We start from the raw sequence: 25,843 nt of genomic DNA on the forward strand, positions 1-25,843 counted from the left end.
AGTGAGTTTCATCTGTAAAATACCAATTCTGCTTTAAAACTTTGCGTTCAGTCCTGCAAGTGCTCTATGCACAGAACTCACATTTCTGCTGGTATAAGTTCTGCACATCATTTTGAAATGCATTTCACAGGTCATCAGTGATGTGCTACCAATATTTTAACAAGGTTCTCCAATAACCATTTGCCCACGTAGCCTATCACAAATCATCTGTTCAAGAAGCACTGGAGAAACTATTCATTTGCATTCCACTATATACAAACATACCTTTTATATCTATAGCCAGGAATGAGAATAACAGCACTTAGCAAACAAACTAAAGCTACATGTCATTCGAAAAGCCTGCACTATGATACTGAAAATTACACAACAAATATTGAGAGTGCAGCAGAGTTCAATACGTATAATTTGACGGAGGGCATGCAGACCTATTAAGGTCTCCACATGTAAAGCTGGCTACATGCACTAACCTAATACACCATCATTGGATCCATTGCTGGAAAGCAGAGAGAATGGTTTGGGAATCGGTGCTGCCTCACTTCCTCTCACGAGGCTGTGGAAAAGCAGAAGGGTAGCAACTCATGTTGAGTCCAAGGGATACATAATCATGCAAAAATCATGTGGAGAGAGGATATTCTAGGATATGTGTACCTGCAAGGGAGGGCTATATCTCAAGTTTCTACAGAAAAGTGGTCAGAGTTCAAGGGGCCATTGGTTCCTCAGGACAATGGTTCTCAACCAGGGGTACACATACCCCTGAGGGTACACAGAGGTCTTCCAGGGGGTACATCAACTCATCTAGATATTTGCCTAGTTTTACAACAGACTAAATAAAAAGCGCTAGCAAACTTAATATAAACAAAAATTTCAAACAGACAATGACTTGTTTACACTGCTCTATATACTATACACTGAAATGTAGAAAACAATATTTATATTTCAATTGATTTATTTTATAATTATATGGTAAAAATGAGAAAGTAAAAGCAATTTTTCAGTAATAGTATGCTATGACACCCTTGTATTTTTATGTCTGATTTGGTCAGCAAGTAGTTTTTAAGTGAGGAGAACTTTGGGGTACACAAGACAAATCAGACTCCTGAAAGGGGCACAGTAGTCTGGAAAGGTTGAGAGCCATTGGCTCAGGATAATGTGGGGGGAATTCTGGGCTTTGGGTAGTAGAAGGGCAATAACCAAGGGTGAGAAGGGAAACTAGCAAGCAGAGCATGGTGATGAATCCCTAGATTGCTTATTTCTTTGCTTTTTACAGTTTGCATTGGTGTCTGTCAACCTTAACTCAATTGTCCTGCTCTAACTATAATTCAAATGGTACAATTTCCCTAGTGGGGATTCAACTATACTGGTATAAATGTGCTTATACCAGGACAATTTATTCCTATCAGGAAGTGGAATAATCCTCTATAACAGAATAAGGCATCTTTGTATGGGTATAACTGTCCACACTAGTTGTTTGACCAGTATAACTATATCACACCCCTACCAAATATAGTTACACCTGTACATAAACTGTGCATAGGCCAGGCCTTAGTTTTTAAGCTGTTTGTGTGGCGATATGCTGGCTCTCACACACACGACCGCAAGTATTTTTTAACCCTCTGTGTAAAGTTGCAGCCTCTGTCCCTGGCAGATTTCTAGCCCACCCACAGAACAGCCTGTACCGTACTGCCCCAGTGAGTCTCAGAAACAAAACTTTATCCTCCCCAGAGCCCTTAATCGCGAGGCGATGGTTTAGCACAGGGCAGGGTTCCTCTCCACAAGGCCCTTGGAGTCAAGAGGGTTGCCACCTACATGGGTCTCTTGGCTACGTGGGCACCTTGCACAGGGGAGGCGGGGAGGGGGCTGGCCTGGCACCCCTGTGGAGCTCCATGGGGGCAGTGGGAGCCTTGCACGATGCAGGCGGTGGAGTTCGTGGGATGACTACACGAGGGGGCCCCTCACATCAGCGGGGGTTGAGCCGAAGGAGACTGGCCGTGCCAGTGGGAGCCTGGCACGAGGGGGCCTGGTGTCTCCTTGAGGTCAGTGGCGGCCTGGCACAAGGGCGTGCTGGGGTCAGTGGGGTCCCTGCCGGGCGGGGGTGGCAGGGCCCCAAGGGGACCAGTGGGGGCGCTGGGCATCTTGCCCCTCAGGCCAGAGGGGGCCTGCTCCATTTTGGGAATCCCGTCCCTGCAATAGCCCCTGGGGCTGGGCCGCCCCCCACGCAGAGCCCGGGGCAGCACGAGCGGCCCTACCGCTCCCCACTCACCAGCGCTGCCGAGGCCGCTGCGGGCATTAGGGCCCCGGGGGCGTCCCCCCGTCGAGCCAGGCCGGCCTGAGGCGGTGCTAGGCCTCTGTGTTACCCGGGTCTCCGGGGCAACCGAGGCGGAGGCGGAGCGGGGAGGCTGCCCCAGCGCTCGGGGCCGGGCTGCAGGCACCCGGCGGGCCGGGGAGGGGGGGACAGGAGCGGCGCCCCGCGGCTTAGGGCTGCACCCTCGAGCGGCCCCAGCCCCGGCGCTGCGCTCGGGGTTGGGGGGCCGCAGCGGCCCTGGCTGGGGCTCGTTGCCCCCATGCCGGGGCTGGGGTCTTGCTCTTGAGACAGGCAAAGGTGAGCTATAAACACCGTCACAGCGTCAGGGCTCACACTTTAGGGACACCCCCCCTCCAGGGCTCACACTTTAGGGACACCCCCCCTCCAGGGCCCCCGTTGGGATTTTAAACATTTCGGGGACACACTGGTGAACTAGGAACGAAAACGACAGCAAGAATCCCGGCGAGGGGATGGGCCCTGCTGATAAAACGTGGGCATTCAGGAGGGGTCATACCTGTAAAAAGTATAAGGTTTACAGCGGGCACCGCCCAGCCCCCTGCCCACGGTGCTTGGATGTTGTATTCCTTCCACCCCACCTACCCTTGGGGTTGGGTGACCAGATGGCCCGATTGCGTAGGGACAGTCCCGAGATTTGGGGCTTTTTTTTTTTTTTTTTAAATAGAGGCTCCTATTACCTCCCACCCCCCATCCGGATTTTTCATCCTTGCTATCTGGTCACCCTACTGTGGGGAGGAGAGGGGAAAGAGGGCTGCTGTTTCACATTGTAAGGTTGTCAGGCCAGAACCCATCGCCTCCTAAGAATGGACCTTTAGTCTGACCCAGTATGGCCATCTAGTCCCGTATCCTGTCTTCTGCCAGGAGTACTTGTGGCATCTTAGAGACGAACAAATTTATTTGAGCATAAGCTTTCGTAGGCTACAGCCCACTTCATCGGATGTATAGAATGGAACATATAGTAAGGATAGATTATTCACACACACCCAAGGTGGGAGTTGTCCTACCAACTCTAAGAGGCTAATTTAATGAAGAGAAAAAACTTTTGTAGTGATAATCAAGAGAGCCCATTACAGACAGTTTGACAAGAGGTGTGAAAATACTTAACATGGGGAAATAGATTCTGTCTTCTGACAGTTGCCAATGCCAGGGGTCCCGAGGGAATGAACAGACCAGGGAATCATCAAATGATCCATCCCCTGTCGCTCATTCCCGGCTTCTGGCAAACAGAAGCTAGGGACACCATCGCTGCCCATTCTGGCTAATAGCCATTGATGGACCTATCCTCCATGAATTTATCTAGTTCTTTTTTGAACCCTATATGTATAGCACCTAACCAACTTTGGGCACCACCCTACTGTAAATAATAATCAGCTAACCACAACAGGGCTTGGGTGGACCTGACTCCTGCCCAAGAACACAACATCCTAGTGTAAACACAGCTTGTTTTCCATCCAGATCTCATCATCTATACCTGATTCTATAATAGGCCTGTGGGCTAGGGGAAAGAGCTGTTTTTAAAACAAAAACAAACAAGCAAACACAACAACCACAGGTAACCTGTATGTGAGGAGGGAATACAGAAATTAGACAAAGTTAACAATGAAAAAGACAACCTAAAAAAAAACCCACTAAGGGCCAAAGTCTGCCCTGATTACATTCCATGCAATCATTGTAACTTCAACAGTCAGCTGCACATCAGGGTTCAAAATTGGATACAGAAAAAAATCCCAGTAACTCTGCCTTACCTATTAAAAACAATACTTTCACAATCCAGAGAAGTACAAGTTCAAAGTAATTTTGAGTTTGTACATTGTGATCATACATGACACTGTTTAATCCACATTTTCTAAGAATTTTTTTAACCTAGATTCCATAATGTAAAGTAACTGGTTTAAAGGAAAATAATTTGTTCCTAAATTCTCGTCATTGTGACAGACATTTTTCTCATGTCAGTTTTGTAAACCACAATTTCTTAACTGAGAGCAACTCTTCTGGCAACACAATTAGAAAGCAGGATAACTTGTTCTGTAGAACAAGTCTGAGCAGACAGTGCCAGTAAATTTTTTATTTCTTTTGGAGGCACATCAATTTCATTAAAAACACCATGGAATTTCTTACTTGGTTTACTAATACCTTTAAAAATATATTTCACATTTCCACTATTTTCATTTTTTGAATTTCTCAGTTCAAAGGAGGAAAAGTTGGTTTCACTTTTCCAAATTATACTGTCAGATGGTATTATGTATTCCTTTATATAAGCTATTTCCACTGAATTATCTTAAGGATCAGTAGAAAAAGAACTCTTCTTAAACAAAACCAAATTTTTGGTTCCAAGTTGATTCAACTCTCTAGCTCATTCTTTCCCTTTTACAGCCATACTATTTCTTGATTGGAACATTAAAAAAAATGATTACAATGAAGTCCAGTAATTTTACTCCTGCTAAAAAAAAAAAAAAACAAAAAACAGAAGACTGTAGCTCAGCTCAGATCTGCTTGCTTTAATGCTGTGTCTGTGCTAGCCAAGAAGCTAATAGCAATAGCATTTAAGATAAGTTCTTCCTAGAAACATGCCTTACAGGGAGTTTGAAAATTGAATTATGAAAACATATTCCCTTTGTGCTACTACAAATATTATCATCCAGAATGTTTTAGGAGATAAAAATAGCATAGAGATTAAAAAAGCACAGAGGCCTGCAGATAATGAAGGGAACAGATTTGGACAAAGAAGAAACTGTGGATTAAAAGAGTTTTACTGTATTACCTAGAAACCGATATCCACTTCTCACATCTTTCAGGACTTGTGATGGGTGTTGCAGCTAGCCAGCTGACATAATGGTGCAATACTCAAGCGTGCAGTATGCTGGTGAGGTTATAGCCACCACAGATGTATTCACCTATAAAGGTCAGGTACGAAGCATAATTCTGTGTTTGGTTAACGAACTTTGTAATTTATGTAATACCAAAGAAAAATTCTGCAACCACTTTGTACAGATATTAAGAGGAACAGAACTCTTGTTTTACTACACATGCAGTCTTTCAGTATCTTGTATTGTACCCATTTGGTATATTACGATCCCAGGTATAAACAGGAGCAACTCCATTGGCTTCCGTGGCTGAGCACTTCCTTAAAGCAGGTCTGAATCGGACTCAGAATTCTTGACGTGTTTATATGTGGGGCTTATATAAAGTCAGAAAAATTGTATGATGTATACCTTTTTTCCTGTATATGCACAGCATAGCTTAAGATCTTGTTTCTTGGGCGGTGTTCTACTTCCTTTTGAGATTTAGTCATAATTCATTTTGACTTCTTGTCTCATTCTCCCATAGAAAATGTGACCCATTCACTAGTTCATACACTATACTGAACCATATCCAAGTGGCTGTTGTGGAACAAGAATGTTCACCCAAGCTTGATTTTGTTACCTTTTTTCTTGGCTATTGCAGCCTGGGGTCCCCAGGTTATTTCCCAAGTGAAGCTCGAGTAGTAGAGTCCCACTACTCCAATACTATGCAGAATGATTTAGTATAATCATCTTAATTAGCACACCTACCCAAAACAGAAACATAGCATATAAATGACAGTAACCTATGCTAATTAGGACAAAGATTTGACTGCTGATTGATATTCATTTGCTGTATTTCATTAATTTCTGTTTTTTAATCCGTTAACACATTTTAGATGCTTTCTTAAGGCACAACTGACGAATCTGACATAATAGATTTGGGAAGCGAACAGAGTTTTTTGCTAGCAAACACCCAAGTCATACGTGATAGTTGCTGGAAATAGGCAGACAGATAACTACCATCCATTGTTCAAAATAATTGAAACGCACTACCTTGGAGCTGCTCTCCCTGGCAAGTATCCAAATTAAATGGGTGTGCCATATATGATGTAGATTTAGTATATCTTACATCTGAGTCAACTCTGTCCATTTGCTAGCACCAACCCATAGCTGGTGTTTCCTTCAGCAACAGCCCTGAGGTTGTTTCTTTAATGACTCAATGCTGCTCCCAGTGGAAGAACTCCCACTGAGTCTTGCAGGGAGCAGGTTTCAGCCCTCTGTGCCTAGGCAATCTTTTGATATAGAGAAAGGGAATTATGATAGTCACCACAATAGGGCGGCGGGCGGGGGAGACTTGCTTATGATGCGGATAAAAAAAAAATTATATCAGGGTACAAACTAAGACAGTATCAGACCCAAAACGCCAGTTTAGGAAGAAAATGACAAGACTATGCTGAAGAAGGATTACTTTGTAGTCAAGAGACTCTGCCTTGAAACTTGGCACAAAGTAGCTTCACAGCCAAAGAAACAGATTATCCTCAAACAGTGTCTGCGTTTTTGGGGGGTAGTTTATAGACCCTGCAAAAGGGCAGTTCAAACTCTCTCATTTTTCCCAGAGATCATCTTCCTTTTCACGAAAGAGCAACAGAGCAAGCAACTAACTGACTGAGCTGGAATTTGAACCTGGGCTGCTCCTTCTTAGCCTTTAGCTTTAATCATTACTGCACACGTCCCTCCTCTTCCTCAATTTTAGTTTAGTAAGATATAGTGCTCCAACCTCGATTAGAAATTGCCAGAAATCAAGTTAGAATGGGCAAGGGGTAATTATCTGTTTTAGAGACCTGGGTTGGAAAGGAAGGTGCCCCCTTAAGGAAAAGGGTCAGGTTCAACAAGTTTCTCTCAATCACTTCATTGTAGCAACAATTTCTTACATTACTACTCCTTTGGAAACTAGCAGCAGAGGGTTTAAACTAAGGGCCAAAATCTGGACTTCAGTGGGCTTGCTCAGGTACAATACAGCAAGATTTGGCCCTTAGCATAAATAAAATAGCACCCATTCTATTATTCTCCACGTGAATGTGGAAAACTAGAAAGATTGAATCACAGACAAGGATTCCAAAAGTTGTGCCTTCTTAGAGCTGCATATGGACAGGTGCTGTGATAAACAAATCAGAATGTGCTTGCAAACAGGAACATAGGGTACTGGGACAGCTTTTCCCTATAGGATATTTTAAATTCTTGTTCAAATGGGTCTTCCCTACCAGAAACAAAAATGAGACAACTCCCTCCTCCATTCAACTCCAGAATAGAGGTCACTGAATAGTAGGCATTGCAAATCAGTGAAATATTATAAAAAGACTGATGTCTGACAAGGAGCAAGGCTCATTCCACTCTTGCTGGGGCCAGCTTCTGGGTACAGAGAATATGCTTCAGTAACACATCTATATGTAGCGTGATCTCTGAAGCGTCCTTCACATGTTTTCCAAACACCAAGCTGGCAGAAAAGCCTCTTTTCTAGATTATTTTTACTATTAGATAGAGTCTAGTGTAGCAAAGAGTGCCTGAAGGAGTTTGCAGCCAGCATCAAAATTGTCCCGTGACAGGAGACATTTGTTAACCTTGCAAGTGTTACATAATTAAACTTAATATTGATCATGTTGTATTTGCATCATACATACTAGGACATAGCATTGTCTTATACAGGCCAGCCACATTCTTTGATTGCATTCTGCCTTCTTAATGTCATATTCTCTGTCTTATATCACGTCACCACATTCATCAATGCAAATGGTTTCTTCTCAGCTGCATCACCAAACAGTGGAGACCATTACCAGGAAGAGGCACCAGAGGAACTGGCGGATTTTTGGCTTGCCAAATGTCAGAGCAAGTGCACTTAAGCATGCCAGAGACATAGGGATCAAGCTTGTGATTTGCACGTTGAGGACTTCTACTCTGTGAGTTCAGAAAAGTTTGTCTTCTGACCCATACAGGTATGCCTCATATGGCATCACAGCTTGAGTGAGCATGCTTTTGTAATCTTTGTGGCCTTACTAAAAATCCAGAAGAGAAATCGTGTGCTTCAAAGATGCTGAAACTGCCATTTCCCAAGCTAGAATGGAAAGAAAACATTTTGCCCTACATTTCTTACAGCCCCTGATTAAAGTATTTGCGTTGTTCCCATTTACAACACACACATACACACAAAACATTTATTTAGAAAAAGTCTCCAATTGCTCAGCATATTCAATGCTAACTTAGAACATTAAACATTTTTGAAGTGGCACAATGGAGTAGATGCCAACTGAATGAATTTACAAGTTAACCTTAAACACACTCTCCCTTCACACTGGAACACCAAAAACCATCTTCTCCTCTATGGTTGTCAGTGCTTAGAAAGCTTCTCACTGGCATCATGAGTACTGCTGAAAGGATTAAACAAATCTGATGGTTCAAAATTGTCATTTCATTCAAGAGATTTCACAGCATGACTGAAGTGTTACAAAATGCAGACTTGCTTTCTTTAGTTATCTCAACTCCATTTTAATGGAAGTGGCGAAAGCCACACTGTTTGGTTTTTCTTACGTGGAAGAAGAGAAACTAAAAAAAAAAAAAATTACCTTTCCTTTTCTACTTTTAAAATTATTGGTAAAAAAAGACAACAATTTAGTGGCTTAAAAAAATATAGTGTAGAAAAAAGAACTACAAGAGAGGCATACAATGTACTATTTAATTTAAAACAAAAGTATAGATTTGATACTTGTGAAGATCATTTATTTCAGAGTATCAGATGCACTAGTGTTTAATTTTTAGTGGTCTTTCATGAAAAGCCACGTCTTGGAATCATTCTGTCCTTCTGAAAAAGAGGTATATAGTCCAGCATTTCCTTGATCTTTTTGAAGCTTGTAGGAATTTGACTGCATTTGTACCCATAGATCAAGTATCTAGTAGTGTTTTCCCCTGGAAAGTCCACAGATTTTAGGTCGCTTCCTTGCTATCTGGTGCTTTATCTGGGACCTCATCATACTGGGGAGGAGGGGTCAATGGTTCTATTGTTATTTGACCTGAACTGTTTCTGTCTGGAAGGTTTATTCGGAATTCCTTTAGGTGCAGCTTATCAGACTTAATTCTCCGAACTTTCAGGGGTTTCAGTCGTTTGTTCAAGCGAGAGCTGTGCCTGCTTGGCTCACGCTGTATGTTCGAATCGACATCTGCGGTGGTTGTAGTTGGTGTATTTTCATCAATCCCAGTTAGAGATTCGTAAGAGGGCAGAGACATGCTGATCCTGGTGTTTCTGTCCAATTCTCTCGTCTCAGGATAGCCCTCGTTCATAACCTCCTCATAACTGGGAACGTAGTATCGTGATGGTGTCTCATCATCCTCTTCTTGACTGTAGGAGACAATTTTAATACTATCAATATGCTAAGCCATTTCAGCTGCATTGCTGGTCATTCAAATTTTGGGACCAGAAATACATGATGATACAATATAAATTTCTACAGCACATTTCATCCAAGGATCACAAAGTGCCTTACACACATTAGTTAAATCTCCAACATCCCTGTGAGCAAGGATTATCATCTGTATTTTACAGTTGGGAAACTGAGGCACGGAAATTGTGACTTGCCCCATATGTGAAATTCATTTCCAGGATGGGAATGCCTCCAGTAGTTCTGGTTCATGGTTCCCTGCTCTTATCACTGGGCCACAGTAATGTTTTAGGGTGTACAACTGAGTTCAAAGTATTCATATCAATGTAAAAATTAGGATTTTGGTGATGTCACACAGTAATAAGTCTTTCAGGTGATCATATGTTGGGTTCTTATAGCAATGATTGGACTCAGAAGTTAGAAGTGGAAAAGATCTGTTTAGGACATCTAGTTAACCCTCTCTCGCTCTCTGCTAAATTTTCTGGAGAAATCTGTAGGTGTAAACTGATTACTTTTGATCTATCACATGGCTTTGTGTACACTGAAAAAGACAGCAAAGACACTTTACGCATTGCTTTATGTAGTCTAGTCTAGTGTGTCATTGAAATAAGCAGGCTAAGAACATGAGTATGCATTTCTCCCCCTTCCCCCATCTTTAGTTATTTTCCAGATACAAAAGTCCCAATCTGCTTGCAAGTCTGTGACTGTGTGGCGGGAACGGGGGAATACTAACAGCCAGGACTCACTGCAATTGACAATTCACTTTACCCATCTAAAAATCACATTTGTAAAGCCTTTCACAATCCTCAGATGAGAAATGCTATGTGCAACTGCCAAGTGTTCGAATTTAAAATTCTTCTGCAACTAACATTCAGTCAACTGTTAAATGTTACACCATCCCACCCAAGCTAAAAAAAATAAAATAAAATAAAAATCAAGGAAGGAACAGAAAGGAGGAGTTACAGTTGCATCTTTACATTGTTTAAGTACCAGACTGGAAATGCCAGTTTTTCTTTCCTTTGTGAAACTGACTATAGCACCATTATTTTGATGTTAAGGTGCCTTTTCTCTGCCCTATGACTAACGAGTTACAGTTCAGGCATCTTGCATTAATTATTCCTTGTTTCTCCATTCCATTCCCCACAAAGAGGGATATCAGAATAGTGATTCTCTTCCAAGAGACAGGTGAAGAATTACCCTAACATCTCTCCTTACCAGCTGTACCACTCAATTGGAATTAATTTAGAGGGACATACCTTAATTAGAAAGGCATTAAATGAAGGTATAATCATGTAAACCTGGTTATTTTTTCTTTTTCTTTTTTTTTGGGGGGGGGAGGGGAGGAAGAGGTAAGGGAGAGGCATTATGTTAGATACTGTGCCAATCTATCTACATGTAGTCTGTGTAAGTACACAGTCTGCATTTTATTAGCATTAGTATGTTTCCCTTCACATAATTGGTTACAGCACAAGAGCTTTCTCTGCAGATTCTGTCATTCTATAACTACCTTAGGGTTTTCTATAACTCCCATCATGGTACTTTCTAATTAAATGAAGCTGGAGAGTTGCCACCTCATACTCTCTTGTTACGTATTTCATATGAAAAACCTCTTCCCTTCTTCAGAGGGAGTGAAATTTATCTAGTGATGCCCTGTTGTCCACTCCCAGCTTCTAGCAGTCCTTCTTCAGAGGGAAAGAGCAATGTTTTGGGGGCAGGATACAGTCAGAATCAAACACCATCACAGTTTACGCACTGCCAGGCTAGGTCACTGAATTCCCTGTGATGTTGAGTCAGTGTTAGTAAACTGTTTATTTAAGATGTTCTTGTAACAGAGACATTCTTTGCTCAGTATTTATTGGAGTTTCCCTACCTTCAATGGATGTAAAAGTTTGTTTCATTTCTCTGCGGCTCTTGTACATACTTTCATAAATGCTGTTGAAAGGCTGTTTTGTAACTTTACAGAATTACTGGACTTAACAAACCACAGCAGAAAGAGAGATACCACATTACCCTGTAGCAATAGCACACTCCTTTTTACTTCTCTGCCGTCTAGAAGCTCTGCCTGGCTCACAAAAAAGGATTTTGTCTCCTCTACAATTATACCAGTGGGGTCTTGGTTATAAGATGCACACCATAGCATTTTTACACTAGAGAAGCAAACAATCTCCTAAAGCTTTGTATATAGGATGTATCCTATTTGTTCTAAACATGGGTCCATCCAGTGAAGTACTTTGTTTCCAGTGGTGGTCAACTGCTTATACTTCTGAGGAAGATGAACATTTATCATTCACTTAGCACATTATACTATGATATTTATAGAGGGATAAACTCCTTCCTGACCTCTAAGGCAATCAACTCATGCACAGAAGCACAGAATCATAGAAATGTAGAGTTTGAAGGGATCTCAAGAGGTCATCTACTCCAGCCACTTGTGCTGAGGCAGGACCAAGTGTACCTAGTCCATGCCTGACAAGAATCTGTCTAATCTGTTCAGAAAACCTCCAATGATGGGGATTCCACAACCTCCCTTGGAAGCCTGTTCCAGTGTTTAACTATCCTTATAGTTAGAAAGTTTTTCCTAATATCTAACCTAAATCTCCCTTGCTGCAGATAAAGCTCATTACTTCTTGTCCTACCTTCAGTGGACATGGAGAACAATTGATCATTGTCCTCTCACTAACAGTCTTCAAATATGTTAAGGGCTGTTATCAAGTCCTACCTCAGTCTTCTTTTCTCAAGACATGCCCAGTTTGTTTGTTTTTAAACCTTTCCTCATACACCAGGTTTTCTAAACCTTGTATCACATTTTTGAAGCTTCAGACTTAAGAACATGAGAATGGTCATAGTGGGTGACACCTATGGTCCATCTAGCCGAGATTCCTGTCTTCCAGCAGTGGCCCGTGCCAGATGCTTCAGCGGGAGTGAACAGAACATGGCAATTTATCAAGTGATCCATGCCCTGTCATCCAGTCCCAGCTTCCATCAGTCAAAAGTTTAGGAACACCCAGAGCATGGAGTGGTGTCCCTGACCATCTTAATTAATAGCCATTGATTGACCTATCCTCCATGAACTTACCTAATACTTTTTCAAACCCAGTTATAGTTTTGGCCTTTACAGCATCCCTTGGCAACTAGTTTGATAGGTTGACTGTGTGTTGTGTGAAAAAGTACTTCCTTATGTTGGTTTTAAACCAACTGCCTATTAATTTCATTGGGTGACCCCTGGTTCATGTGTTATGTGAAGGGGTAAATAACACTTCCTTATTCACTTTCTCCATACCAGTCACAATTTTATAGATCTCCATCATATCCCCCCTCAGTCGTCTCTTTTCCAAACTGAACAGTATCAGTTTTTTTAATCCTTCCTCATATGGAAGCTGTTTCATACCCTAATCACATTTGTTGTCCTTTTCTGTACTTTTTCCAATTTTGATATATCTTTTTTGAGATGGGGGGGGACCAGAACTTCATGCATTATATAATGTGTGGGCATACCATGGTTTTATATAAAGATATTACAATGTTTTTACTTCCCTAATGATTCCTAACATTCTGTTAGCTTTTTTGATTGCCACTGCTCATTGAGCAAATGTTTTTAGAGAACTATCCTTGATGACACCAAGATCTCTTTCTTGAGTGGTAACAGCAAATCTAGACCCCATCATTTTATATGTATAGATGGGATTATCTTTTCCAAAGTGCATTACTTTGCATCTATCAACATTGAATTTCATCTGTCATTTTGTTGCTGAGTCACCCAGTTTTGAGCAATTCCTTTGCAACTCTTCATAGTCTGCTTTGGACTTAACTATCCTAAGTAATTTTGTATCATCTACAAACTTTGCCACCTCATCATGGTTTACCCTTTTTTCAAGATCACTTATAAATAAATGGAACAGAACTGGTCCCAGCACAGATCCTTGGGAGACCCCGCTATTTACCTCTCCACTGTGAAAACTGACAATTTGTTCCTACCCTGTTTTTTTTAAGCTATTAAGCAGTTACTGATCCATGGAAGGATCTTCCTTCTTATCCCATGACTTCTGACTATGCTTAAGAGTCTTTGGTCAGGGATGTTGTCAAAGGCTTTCTGAAAGTCCAAGTACATTATATCCACTGGATCACCCTTGTCTACATGATTATGGACACGCTCAAAGAATTATAATAGATTGGGGAGGCATGAATGCCCTTTACAAAAGCCGTGTTGACTCTTTCCCAACACGTTGTGTTTATCGGTGTCTGATAACTCTGTTCTTTATTAGAGTTTCAACCAAATTTGCCTGGTACTGAAATTAGGTTTACTGGCCTGTAATTGCCAGGATCGCAAATTTAAAAATTTTTAAAATTGCCATTACATTAGCTATCCTTTAGTCATCTGGAACAGAACCAGATTTAAGTGATAGGTTACATACCACAGTTAGCAGTTCTGCAATTACACATTTGAGTTCCTTCAGAACTCATCTGGTCCTGGTGACTTGTTACTGTTTAATTTATCAATTTTTTTCCCCCAACACCTCCTCTATTGACACCTCAATCTGGGACAGTTCCTCAGATGTGTCACCTAAAAAGAATGGCTCAGATGTGGGAATCTCCCTCACATCCTCTGCAGTGAAGACAGAGGCAAATAATTTATTTAGCTTCTCCACAACTGCTTTTTCTTGCTTGTGTGCTCCTTTAGCACCTCAATCATCCAGTGACCCCACCGATTCTTTGTCAGGCTTCCTGCTTCTAGGGTACTTAATTTTTTTCTGTTTGTGTGTCTTTTGCTGGTTGCTCGTCAAAATATTTTTTGGCCTCCCTAATTATACTTTTACACTTGACTTGCCAGAGTTTATATTCCTTGACGCCTGTAATTTAACATGTGGTACAACTGATCTTAACACTAAATTTCTAAATGTGATTGATTTTTTTATTTTTATTTTTTTTAAAAGAACACCTTTTAATTTTACCTGTACACCAGACCCAGCACCCTTTTACTGAAAGACTTACCTGTCCTCCTGATGTCGAGGTTCAGCAGAAGTTCCTTGCTGGATCCTAGCAACATCCTCATTTTGTCTTTTCTTCTTTCTGTCCCGGACATTCAGACAAATGGAGAGCAACAGCAGCAGCACTCCAGCCCCAACCAATACATAAGCCACCGAAAAGGTCTTACTCTTCAATATTCCTCCACCCTCATGCTCTGGATTGCTACTATTTCCAGCAGATGAATGAGGCTTATCAGTATTGCCAAATCCTGGGACCAGATTCCAGACTGCCATTATGATCCCAAGGACAAGCATTCCTAACCCTATAGCAGTCAGGGCATAGTAAGATCCATTTGACCTGGACTGGGCCATCATACCCAGTGCTAGATCACTAGATAATAAGCAGAGTCAGCTTATAGCATGCCACTTCCAAAAAAAACCACCTGTGTGTAAAATCCAAGCTTCGCACTTTTATGAATCCACCCAAATGCTTGAGTTTAGAGAGAAATCTGGAAAAGGAAAAAGAATAGCAATTAGTACATGTGACTTATATAATGAGCTACAATTACGGTGAACAAGAAGGTCACTTGGCATCATTTTGTTCTATCAACCTTAATATTGGAATTAAAGCACATTTTTATGACCATGCAGAGTAAGTCAAGGGCTAATATAATGGCCAAACTACTGGCCATTCTGGTTATGCATGGGAAGAGAGTATTCCCAGGCTTTCTGTTCCATGCTGCTTTTCTGGTGTGAGGTGTGAAAGGGAGATCCTGGCCATTTGCCAAAGTTGCCCTCTGTCCCCGCCAAGTTCTTCAAAAACAGGAGGTATTGAAGCGTCCTTCTGGCCAAATTCCAACTTGAGTGGTTACAGTCTGTCTAAATGCAATTCACCCTATAGTTTCAACTGGAGAATTTCTCTCTTTCCTTGCTATGTGGTTTAAACACCACACAAGGGAACCAGAATTCCTAGGTTATAATCCTACCTTTAACAGGGACACTTTTCTGTTGCACTAAGGAACCCGAGTCAGAGCTTATGGGTAACATTTGCAAAAGCACCAAAGAGATTTAGGGGCCTAAGTCCCATTTGAAAAAGTGATTTAGGCACCTGGACTCCTAAGTTCCTGTTGTGTTTCAATGACACTTAGGTGCTTTTGAAATTTTTACCCTATGTGACTTACCTACCTCAGAAAGGTGTCAAAGTGATTGTGTTAAGCACTTTCAAAATGAAGACTGCTAGGTATTAGTGCTAGTTATTATTGGTGAACAATAGCTCCTTGATCACCTATATAATCTGTACAATGCTTTGGGATCTCAGAATGAAATGTACTTTAAAAAAAATACAGCGTGGTAATATACATTTAAGGTTCTTTATGTCACATGCCCTATGGGGCTTCACTATCTTGAAGACTAATTCCAATTTGCATAATATACTGGTCCCAAAACCAAAATAGAAAAAAAAAAAAAAAAATCACAAGCCTTAAGAACAATACTTTGAATGAAGCACTGGTTAAAGATCTGTCTGGCCGCTGCCTGGGAGTGTGAGGGAAGTCTCTTCACACACAAGAAATCAAGCAAGAAATCTGTCTCAGCATTTGTGCAAGGGAGCAAGCTAGACCACAGGTTCCTCTTCTCCCAGCTGTTGTGTTCTCTGGGCACTCTCTCTCTCTCTCTCTCTCAGATACAAAGATGCTTCACTGACATGGAAGACATTCTCCTGGTAAGCGATATTAATGCAATAGAAACTAGTGATGACAAGATTCGGCCATGTGTCTCCAAACTGACATGCAAGGCTTATCCAAGTCAGAAGGTCAAGTTCTTGAACCAGCAAGCAGACAGGCATTGTACCTGACCTTAGAATCTTCTGCCCCTGGCCCCCACCCAACACCTTGTACACTGATTTTTTTGTTTTCACCATTGATAGAACTAATCTTGGTTGGCTTCCCAAGCTAATATAGCAACTGGCACCTTATTAATGCCTGGATAGATGCCAAACCAAAGCAGTTTATGGCTAGCCTTAAGCTAACAAGGTATTAATTCCAGGTATTTAGGGACCTCTCAGTGTGCTTACATCAGTATGCCTGTAACCATTTATTCCTTTGGAAGGTTTTATGATAGGTCCCTAAATCTCATATACATGTAGAGCAAAAGCAAAGTAAAACAATCTAGGAGATCAATTATGAATTACTGAATTTTGCCAATTAGTATGTAAACAACAAAGGATATTGCATTACAAAACATACTTTGTTGATTTGGTTTCGTTTTAACACTAGTAAACATAGTAGTGCAGCCTGTAAAAATAACGAAGTCTTAGTATTTTGAAACCTCACTTCAGAATTTTACTATGAAGTCTTTGCTGATATAAAGGAAGGACTTGCGTGCAGTAACACTTAGCAAAGTTTCACTGGCATTATTGCTGTATTTTGGTGTGGTTTTCATACTTTACGTACATACTTCCCGAGCTGAAATGCTGTGGTTAGTGTTAATTTTTACCTTAGTCCAGGCATACGGAGTATCATTGTGCAATGCTAATTACACTATCAAATTTCTCACCTGTATCATGATGACTTTGTTGCTTATTAAGAATCTGGAGCAGTGCTTAATTTGTAATGAAAGATGAGCCAAGGCTCAAGCAAATTTTTTACGTTCGTAACTGATGCAGCCCAGAGGTGCCAGGGCTATGAACTGCCAAGCCTAGAGGTGCCAGGGATCAGCCCTGGCAAGCCCTGGCACAAATTAAGCACTAACCTGGAGGAAACTGACCTTACAGGTTAGCTGAAGCATCATAACATTAGAATGCTGAGCAATTGCTTCAGAATTCCTCTCCACCTCCCCCAAACCAATCATGTTGGAACATGAGATTTCTCTTAAATGCCAGTTGCAATCTCTTCCAAATGTGCCTCAGATACTCAGATTCTAGTGTGTCTGATTTTCACAAATTGTTATGGAGATGAATTGTTTGCTGGGTATTGGCTGCCAGATAATTCATCCATTGACACCTGCAGTCACCTTCCCTGATGCCACGTGCTATTGCAACAGTGCTGAGAGTCCCAGTGACGTAGCAGATTATACCAAGCAGTAATGTGGCTTTAAGGTCAACACAGAGAAATCTGAACAGCACTTGGACTCAAACAAGGCTTTGGGTCATATTAAAAACTAGCTGCAGTCTCTCTTGTGGCATCAGCCCCACACCTCACTCTGGGGTAGGAGCCTCTGCATATGGTTACTAGTAGCATTTAATAGGGACTAAGGTCTGGTGGAAAGCTGCACACGCGCAATTCTATATTTAATTCCACATTCTGTCATCCTTGAAAAATGGGTTCCCAACGCATCTGTATGAAGCTCTTTGAGGCCAGGGTTTTTTTTTTAAACCAGGAACTCCACCTGTGCAACTCTCTGCCATTTATGATCATTTGCAGAGTTTTGTTCTGCATTCTGCTCCTTGGCTTTATGTTGCAGAGCCCTGCGAGATACTGAATCCCATTACACTGTCGAGCATATCATGGAAAGCTCTTGGAAGGAATATGAACTTTTGATTAAAATTTTACGGCATGCAGGAAATCTACTACATCAAGTATTTAAGCACTGTAGAAATCAGTAGAGCATCTTATATTAATCTTGGTACAAGCTATACAAATTATGAAAGATAACTGGATACGCTTTGGTTTAAAAAAAAAAGTGAGCTAGGTCCTGGTGACGTCCTAAAATCTGAAAGGTAAGAATTGCAGCCAGTAGTGGAATCTATATAAAGGTATCTTGGACCTCTGTAGCAGAGTTCCTAGCATTCTACAGTGGGGACTAGATAAACTTTGCAACAGATTTTGTTTGGAATGTTCCACCTTTAATTTGCTGCCAAGAAAAACATCACAACTGCACAAATATGGATTCATTTTCTATTCTTCCCGCTCCTCTATTTTTCCATGGTTATTTATGTTGGATGGGACCTCATGAATATATGGTACTTGGGTATTTAGCACTGTAGAATGCTTATTTTTATTTGCCCGATACCTTTTATCACTGACTTATAATTCAGCTATATTTAGTATTGTGTTTTCTTGGTTAGATTAAGAGAAAGGCTAGTTCTTGTGTCCTTTAAACTGCAGAACAGTGGTAGATAGAATCATAGAATGTCAGGAATCTCAGGAGGTCATCTCAAAGCAGGACCAATCCCCAGACAGAGTTTTGCCCCAGATCCCTAAATGGCCCCCTCAAGGATGGAACTCACAATCCTGGGTTTAGCAGGCCAATGCTCAAACCACTGAGCTATGATCCAGTTACTTGAGGGAACAGACCCACACTGGCCAGGTGGGAAAGAGCAGTGGACTGCTGACAGAGGGCATAATACCACAGAGAATCTGACTTCAGATTTTCATGGCGATCCTACATTCTGATGCTTTGTAGCAATTAACATCTAGTCCGGATGAAGGACAGATTTCTCTAACCACTCCGAGTTGGAGGATTGATCCCAAGTCAATGTAGATAGTATCTAGCAGAGAAAGAGAAATCACTGAACCAGTCTAAATATAAGACCGTTGCTTCTGCCAAGTGCATTGGCCAATTAAGTTTGTAGGAAAGTCGTCCCTAGTGTCCAAATGAAAAACAGTTCGATTATTTTGTATTTCTTTATGGAACAAAGATAAAATAATGAATACTGCAGTAGATGGGAATTCCGTAAGTGCTGAATCCAAGTTCTCTCCAATGAAAATGTCAGTAACGAGAGCAAGTAAACAAAATTTGAAAGTATTTATACTAAGTAGAAAATTTGTTACCCCAGGTCCAGGATTTCCTTTCCTGGGACTGACCTCTCCTCTCAGTCTGAGCCATATACACTGTAGGCTCCCTTCCATCATGCGTGCACTGCTTTAGGTTCAGACTTCTCTGTTGCTAAACTCTTCACTCTTGCTAAACAGTTTAGTTACTAAATATGGATCGTGTTGCAAGTGGAGAATGAATTCTGCAGTTATGGCAACAATGGCAGAGCTATATATGATGTACATACCACATTCTCTTTTGGTATCTATTACACACAGGAAGGATATGGGCCTAGAGGCTGCATGGTTCTTAATGAGGCAACTTCCTACTTGTGACATATGCTAAAGAAATGGAAACGTATGTAAAAATTCGGTAAAATCTTTTCATTGAAAAATAAAGCCAGGCCAAGCCAGGCTTGTGCTTATCAAGGGTTGTTCTACTGATACAAAGGTCAGTTTTAGCAAAGTCATTTGAGTAAGAAGAGAGCAAACCCAAAAATCCCAACTTCAAGAAAATGTGTCGTTATAAAATGATTCTCAGCTCTACCCATCTTTAACCAAGTTCCGCTGTTCTCTTTAAATCTACTCAAAATGGATTTTCAAATCAATTCCCATAGCAACCATGCAGAGGATCATATCTGCCCACTTTTCAATCCAAGCTCTTGAAGGTGAAGTTCACAAGAAAATTCTGCGGGGGTCTCTGCTGTAACCAATTCAAATTGCATCTTTTAGGTGACTGGCCCAGTATCACAAAAATAATGTATGTATATGTAAATAAGCCAAACACAACACATGTCAGGGGCCAGGAACAAAGAGAATGCAAATTAAGGAGGTAAAGTTCACTAACAAAGACGACTGTTTAGGTCTTAACTGTTGGGAAGGCCTTGAAGCTGTCAGTTAAATATATGGCTGCAGTAAAAAGAGAGTCAGACCAGATGCTGGAATGAACAAACAGAGAGGATACAAAGTAAAGTTTTCTCCCTGTAACTGCCTGTTAGGTACAGCTCTTCTACTAGTCTATTACAGTGCATGCAATAACTTTGCCACTAATAGGTTTCTTTTCAGTTGCTCTAGATAAGGTATCTAATATTTCAAAAGGGGTTAACTCTTTAAGTGCTGTGTCTGTATGCGTATTGCTCGGTCGTGCAGAGTTCCTGAATTTCAATTTGTGAATTTACTGAATTCTGTAAGTTAAAAAAAGCCTGCTGTATCCTACAGCTTATTTTATTCATTTGCTACTGCTGCAGCTAAACACAACAGTTCTTTGCTACATTTTATGTCGCCCAAGCTTTCTGTGATGAACATTGATGAATCTGCATGCTACTGAAAGTCATTCACCTTATCTTGTAGATTTGTTTAAAAACTTCCCTGATCTTTTCCTCTTCCCACTCCTGTCTTTAATAAAGACGCACCAAAAAGCACATATGGCAAATTAAATCCCAGTTCCTGGTATCTGTAACCTTTCACACCCAATGGATGGAGCCAGAAAGTTGTCGCTATCTGGTATTTCTTTGCCATTTAAACTAGCCCTCGTTCGTCAGTAACTTCCAATTTAACAGTTGGTGGCTGCTTACATTCCCGTGTTGAAATTTAATGTCTGTCCCTTGAAACATGTTATAGCCATGTCCTGTAGTACGGTGTGTAGATGTTTATCTGAACTACAGCAGACCCTTGCTAACCAGCATGCACAGAAATAGAGCTCTCTCCTGCTCTTGGCAAATTAACAGGAGAATCCTGTACCAAAGGTTTACATTATTAAGACTTCTTCCTCTCCTTCATTACTATAAATTTACCAGTTCCTTATGAAATGTAAAATTAAACTGTTACCAAAAGACAAGAAAGGACATTTTGTCAGACATTATCTTTGAGATGTTTATTTGACCACTTACTAAATTTGCATAATGCTCTCCTGTGTGGTTCTCCCTGTTATAGACCTGATCCATAGCCCACTGAAGCCATCAGAAAGATCCCCATTGACTTCAGGGAGCTCTGGCTCAGGCCCTATACGGACAAGATGGCAGGATTCTACCGGCATTGTCTAGCTCCTTCGTAAGAGCGGGTGATTAATTTTATTTTACTCTATTAGGAGTACTCAGCACAGTAGTTTCCAGCTTCTTCCATACCATGACTCCATATTATAACACCCAAACGTTTCGCACCTCCATCCCATAAATTTGGGATTACCCTTCGTCTAAATGTAAAGAAAGGGATGGTGGCAGCCCCCAGCTGCGAACCCACAAGTGGCAGAAATCAAAATTGTAATGGTCTTTGTTCTATTTCACCTTCCCTCCCCAAACTTATTTTAAGACACATTAATTTAATGTTCCTTAAAGTGAGCTGAAAGCACTGCCTTGAGACACGGCTGACATGGGTACGCACTGAGCAGGCCTCAGCTACCTCCTTCTCTCCCACCTCAGGATAATAATGCACAGGACAGTGGTTCCTTTGACTTGTTCTCCTCTTATTGTGCCACCATAAAGAGTAAGAAACTATTTCTCAGACAGAGGGTAAAGTTTCCAAAAGCATTATGTACTTAAGTTTCTCATCTCCCATTTTCGGAAGTGATTTCAGCACCTAAATCTCACAGAAAGTCAATGGAATTTAGGCTCCTAAACTACTTGGGTGCTTTTTGCAGTGTTGTAGCTGTTTTGGTCCCAGGATATTGAGAGACAAGGTGGGGGAGGTCATATCTTTTATTGGACCAACTTCTGTTGATGAAAGAGACAAGCTTTCGAGTTTACACAGGAACTCTTCTTCAGGTCTGGGAAAGGTGCTTTTGAAAGTTTTATCCAGAGTCCTTTGAGTGTTAAAATGCAGTTGGGAACTGGGTAAATTAAACTAGGATTTTAATTTTATTTTTGAAATATTCCACTTTTTAATTGAATTTCCCTCCTCTTCCTCTTTGTAAGATGACAAACCTCTTCTCCTCTGCTTGGGGCATCAGCAGTTAGTGCTGCCCCCATCTGTTTAAGAAACATCTGCTTCAAATTACAGGCCAGCCTGGCTGGATTACCAGCTCCAACGTCTTGCTGGAAGGGCAGAGCCAGCATCAAAGGGGATGCAGCCTCAAGAAGTACTCTTGGCACCTTATAGGCTGGTTTCTACCAAGCCACTTGACTCTTTCCTTTCACTGCCAATCCCATGTGGTGGTGAGTGCTCAACTCCAATTTAGTCCTAAATTGGGCCTTAAGAGACTCACCCTCACTTTGTTTATTTTTTAAAAAGGTAAAGGGAGTTCTGTGTCTCCAATTTAATGAGGAATTGCCCTGCCCCCCACCTCACAATTAATCATGCTTCCATGAGATGGGTTGAGTCCCTGCATTTAGATCCAGCTTTGCCTCTGCCTCACACACACCTGCCGTTATCGCATTTCCAGGACTGTCAATGATTTACCCTAGAAATACTAAATCACCAAACTAGAACTGCTGTTGCCAGAAAGGTTGTTTATGCTGGAGAAGTTGTTTCCCTCTACTCCCACGTAGAGCTGTAAACCAGGTTTTTCTTATGCTCCTCATTTTTTACCCCATGACCAAGCATAAAAGAGGATCATGATGGCAAAGTTCTTCCTGAAGGTGACAATATCAAATGGAGATGGAGAGATTACTGTGCCAATCTGTATGCCTCATCAGATCCACTTACAATAGATGATAGACTATTGAATAGGGCGATAGAAAGGAGAGCCGTCAATCCTGCATGAGTAAGCAATGCATGCTATTACAAAAACGAAGGCCAGGAAAGCACCAGGGTAGCGTACCAGCAGAATTGCTATAAGTGATTGGTGACGCCAGTATTGTTCTTGTGGAAAATTTGCAACCCCAAGTGGATGCATAGAAAATCGACCAGGAAACTGGGAGAAAGCCATCCTTCTGCCCTTATCAAAGAAAGGGGATATAAAAACAATTACTACCCAATTGTACCATCTCCCGGATATTGCACACAAGTAAAGTGCTGCTCTACATAATTCAGGATCACATGAAGAAAATGATAGAAGCAGAACTACTGGTTCCAGAGAGGGACAAAGCACACAGGATCAAATCATAAATATCGTCTCGTATCACTGAAAAGTGCAAGGAGTATAATCACCCATTGATTGTGTGTTTCAATGACTACTCCAAAGCGTTTGATACCCTCCAACATGATAGTCTCTGGAAGATACTGGCAGACGTGGGGATTCGGAAGCATCTCGCTTGAACTCATTGCAAGGCTCCACTGTCAACAACAGACCGCGGTGCAGTGGTTTTCCACTGGCAAGGGTGAGAGACAAGGGTGCATTCTGTCCAAGTCTTTTCAATGTGTGTGCAGAATTTATTATGAGACAAGCCCTGGAAGATTTTCATAAAGTGGAAGGAGCTGGGATTTCAATTGGTGGACACTTCTTAATCAACCTCAAATATGCTGATAATACAACACTCTTTGCTGTAACTATTGATGCAATACAACAAAAGTTGGAATCTATAGAAAGTTAGCGAGAAATATGGAGTATTCCTGAATGTGGCAAAAACAAAATGCACATATGTTGACAAATGAATAACAATAGGATGCAAGGGGGTATCACAATTAAAGTTCACACTGTAGAGGCAGTAGATTCATTTAATTTTCTGGGATCATATATATCCAACCAAGGAGGATACTCCAAAGAAATCAGAAGATGACTAGGGATGAGTCATTTTGCCCCGGCCTCCCTTACAGATGTATAGAAAAACTGTGGCATCTCAAATGAACAAAAGTTCATCAGGTGAAAAGCTTAATTTTTTCCACAGCAACTTATGGATGTGAATGCTGAGAAACTAATGCCACTGACAAGAAAAAAAAACCTGAAACCTTTGATATGTGATGCTAGCAAAGACTCCTGCACATTTCCCAGATAGAAAAAGATGACAAACACTCGTTAGAAATATTATTGGAGAGCAGTGGACTCTGCTCTTGGAAAGCAACACGTTTGAACTTATGTACTTTGGTCACATCAAGTGTAGTGATGGAAATAACTTAAGAGAATGGACAGAATGGCGTCAGGTCATCATACTAGGGGATGACTAGTGACGGGGCGGCTCTATGTTTTTGCCGCCCCAAGCACGGCAGTCAGGTGGCCTTCAGCGGCATGCCTGCAGGCGGTCTGTGGTCACGCGGATTCGGCGACGTTTCTACGGGTGATCTGCCGATCCTGCGGCTTCAGCATACCCACTGCCGAATTGCTGCCAGAACCGCGGGACCGGCGGACCTCCCACAGGCACGCCGCCTGACTGCTGCCCTCACACCGACCGGCAGGCCGCCCCCCGCAGCTTGCCGCCCCAGGCACCGCTTGCTGTGCTGGTGCCGCCCCTGACTAGTGAGGAAATGGATAGATGGTGTGCAGCAGATCACAGGGAGGGGTCAGCTGCTAAGAGTGCAAAGTCAGCGATGGATTGAGAAGGCTTCTGAAAATTCTGCTGGGATGTCCCCAGTATTCAGATATGAATTAATAGATCGGACGTACTCACTCATTTTGGGCTCTTGCTGGCACGCTGGATCCCACATTCAGGTGACAGCAGGTTTGTTCTCTCTCTTTCCCCCATTATAAAACTACAGTTTTCCTATGTGAATCTCTCTCTCTCTCTCTCTCTCTCTCTCTCTCACACACACACACACACACACACACACACACACACACACACACACACACACACACACACACACACACACCTGTTTAAATAATTAGGTAAGCCAACAGCTAAAGAGGGGAAGCCACTTCTGTTTTGTGTTCCTTTAAAGTGCTCAGTGTGGTCCCCTGGAGCATAGGAGCATAGGAGTTTAAGCCTTCCTCAAAGATGCTTTAACGATCAATTGAAATTAAAGGATTTAAGAAGCCTCAGCCACATGAGATCTGGATGGATAACTGCACCTCTTTTAGGAAAATGATAATATGCTGGTCAGTCTGCAAAGGACACCGAGCAGGGGTCAAGTAGAGAATTCCAACCCAAAGGCAGCCACAGATACCACCTTTGGCATGTGTGGGAAAGAACACAGCTTCTTTGGAACTTGGAGCTTTTTTAGAGGAATCATGCTGGCTGGTGCACTTATGCAGGTCAGTGAGCTCTTTAGAGATCACTGCCCACAACAATTCACCTCTAGGGGCATCGGAGAATTCCTCCACCTGCCCCCTCCCAACAAATTTTGGATTGATTTGTTTCCCCATTACATTGCTCTCCTCCCACGTTTTCAGAAATATCAACAATCTGAGTCATGAGATAGCCGTAGATGAGTCCACAGTTAAGGGAAAAGGTCAAATCCCTGACGCAGCCATGATGCGTAACAAGCCTATTAAATTAAGCTTGAGGGCTATTTCACCCTCCTACGTGAAATCAGGGTAGCGTATAGCATGCATTCAGAATTGCAGGGGTACCCATCATTTGAAATCCTATGTTGCAAACTAGAATATGGGGTTCTACTGGAAGTCACAAAGCAAAGAAGGGTTTCAGAGTAGCAGCCGTGTTAGTCTGTATCCGCAAAAAGAACAGGAGTACTTGTGGCACCTTAGAGACTAACAAATTTATTTGAGCATAAGGTTTCATGGGCTAAAACCCACTTCATCGGATGCATGCAGTGGAAAATACAGTAGGAA

The 25,843-nt window shown here is 41.7% G+C and overlaps 2 protein-coding genes across 4 annotated transcripts in view; both read right to left on the minus strand.

The window, feature by feature from the left end:
* FHAD1 (forkhead associated phosphopeptide binding domain 1) overlaps positions 1 to 2,316 on the minus strand; it is a 59,193-nt gene extending 56,877 nt beyond the window's left edge. For all 3 annotated transcript variants that reach the window (XM_054009472.1, XM_054009471.1, XM_054009473.1), the window contains exons 1-2: positions 2,261 to 2,316; positions 468 to 550 (exon numbers count right to left, since the gene is read on the minus strand). The gene's annotated coding sequence lies outside the window, so the exon portion shown is untranslated. The remainder of the gene's footprint in view (positions 1 to 467; positions 551 to 2,260) is intronic.
* A 5,982-nt stretch (positions 2,317 to 8,298) lies between these two features.
* TMEM51 (transmembrane protein 51) overlaps positions 8,299 to 25,843 on the minus strand; it is a 38,318-nt gene continuing 20,773 nt past the window's right edge. Inside the window, exons 2-3 of the mRNA XM_054009454.1 lie at positions 14,520 to 15,003; positions 8,299 to 9,490 (exon numbers count right to left, since the gene is read on the minus strand). Of these exons, the coding sequence (XP_053865429.1) occupies positions 9,079 to 9,490; positions 14,520 to 14,869 (762 nt within the window). The 5' untranslated portion in view covers positions 14,870 to 15,003 and the 3' untranslated portion in view covers positions 8,299 to 9,078. The remainder of the gene's footprint in view (positions 9,491 to 14,519; positions 15,004 to 25,843) is intronic.

This window comes from Malaclemys terrapin, chromosome 19, assembly GCF_027887155.1.
Source record: "Malaclemys terrapin pileata isolate rMalTer1 chromosome 19, rMalTer1.hap1, whole genome shotgun sequence".
Classification (NCBI taxonomy): domain Eukaryota; kingdom Metazoa; phylum Chordata; order Testudines; family Emydidae; genus Malaclemys; species Malaclemys terrapin.